This window comes from Solanum stenotomum, unplaced genomic scaffold (genome assembly GCF_019186545.1).
Source record: "Solanum stenotomum isolate F172 unplaced genomic scaffold, ASM1918654v1 scaffold14121, whole genome shotgun sequence".
Classification (NCBI taxonomy): domain Eukaryota; kingdom Viridiplantae; phylum Streptophyta; class Magnoliopsida; order Solanales; family Solanaceae; genus Solanum; species Solanum stenotomum.
In genome coordinates, this window is record NW_026022889.1 from 62,213 (window position 1) to 64,163 (window position 1,951).

The 1,951-nt window shown below is 35.6% G+C and overlaps 1 protein-coding gene across 1 annotated transcript; it reads right to left on the minus strand.

Moving 5' to 3' along the window:
• Positions 1–926: 926 nt before the first annotated feature.
• On the minus strand, positions 927–1,346 carry LOC125850129 (cytochrome P450 CYP72A219-like). Its single transcript, XM_049530022.1, has one exon. The coding sequence runs from the start codon at positions 1,344–1,346 to the stop codon at positions 927–929; it is 420 nt and encodes a 139-aa protein (XP_049385979.1).
• Between the last annotated feature and the right edge of the window lie 605 nt (positions 1,347–1,951).

Consider the following 1,951-nt stretch of genomic DNA (forward strand, 5'->3'; position numbering starts at 1 on the left):
TTCCAAATTAATTGTTAGTAACAATTTGTAACACTACTTGGAATTACATGAATGTAGTAGACATTCTGAAATTGCACTTTGTCTCGAGATATGACGAGGCACGAACATTGTCTTGCCAATATTAGTTATTGGTATTCTTGAATTATTTTTCATCACCATTACTCGATCGCCCTTATATTTGCTCATGTTGATCAAATTTTTCTCATCACCGTCATGTGATTGGAACATCCTGAATCAACGATCTAGTCATTTTTATAATCACCAAGCTTTCGTTATTTGACCAGGTAGCCCTCCCTGTATATTCAGCCCTACTGTTCCACTTCTTGCCGAACAGTCAGTGAAACAGGGCAAAAATTGCCGAAAGATGTGATAAGTTACAAAACTCTTTGGCGGAGACGTTAGCCAAGTTTTATCCTCTAGCAGGGAGATATAGAAAAGATGACTTATCAATTCAATGCAATGATGAAGGTATTGAGTATGTAGAAACCGAGTCGATGAGGATCTTGCTGAATTTCTCAACAATGGACCTGAGAATGAGCTATTTGATGATCTTGAAAATGTGTGAAAATAAAAATTTGACCATCAAAATAATAAGCCCAATTTTAAAAAAAACAAATCAAAAAAACAAATTAAAAAATTATTTCTTTCACTTCCGTTAGACCAAAATGATATACTGGCTATTTGTGTATCAGTAGGGGTATATGTGAGTCACTCACTTTTATAACGAGAGTATATCAACACTAAATCATAAAGTTGAGAAGTACATAAGGCACTTTTCTCTTTATTAAAAAGCAAATGGGTCCAACAGAAGCCCGGCCCAAAAGTGACCGGGCCAGCTAAAAAAAGGTGAACAGTATTGATAACAATTCAAACTACAATGTTGAAATAGGAAAAGAGCAATTTCTAAAATCTGAGCAACATCCATTTCAAAGTTTGCGCATAAGCAGAGGAGCACCATACTGTGGATGAATAGTAATTATTGCAAATGGAGCATGTGCATAAGACGGAGAGAGTTCGAAGGAGAAATTTTGTAGTATCATTGCTATTGCCATCTTTGCTTCCATCATTGCAAAGTTTTGTCCGATGCAAAGTCGAGGTCCCCAGCCAAATGGAATAAACGAGACCTGTCCTTTTGTTGCCTTTGACACTCCTTCACTGAATCTTTCTGGTTTGAATTCCTTCGCGTCTTCATCCCATAATTCCTTGTCATAATGAATTAATACTGTGGGTATAAAGAGTAGCACTCCAGCTGGTAGACTCAGCTCCCCTAATTTGACTTCATGTTTGTTCCTTCTACGATATGTTGGTACTGGGGGGAATAGCCTTAATGTCTCGTGCAAGATCATTGTCACCTATATATGGAAAGAAAAATGTATTGCCTAAGTTGGAAGTAGAATTAGTTCACTTCCTACAAAATTTAGATGTCATGCCTGTTAGCATGATTGGACAGATTGTAAATATCTGTACATATCTGTGTTATAACTCTAAATATTAGTGTAATGATGATAGGAGATAGCATAGATTAATGTAGCATATTTTCAGAGATATTACAATGAGGAATAACATATATTTAGGGATATGGCAGATTTTTAGGCATGTAAATCAGAATTCTTTCTATTACGGGAAGAAGTCTCATTTGAGAGCACTCATTCAGCAAAATTGACAATGCCTTCCCGATATATTTTAATCTCTGAGTAATTGCCCATCTGAGACTGAAATAGGACGATAGAAAATGCGTTCTATCTGCTCTCAGTTGGAACAATTTGGCATTAATGATGGGGAAGACGATTTAACAGATACTTATTTTATCTTGATTTTATAGTGTTATTCATCTTTGAAATTTGATCTATTTTAAGTTGTCTTACATAACAAATTTGTGGAAAGCACTTACAATTTTAGCGACTTAGTCCTTCCGAATTTGATTTTTCATTTCCGAAGACCTGCAAAGCCT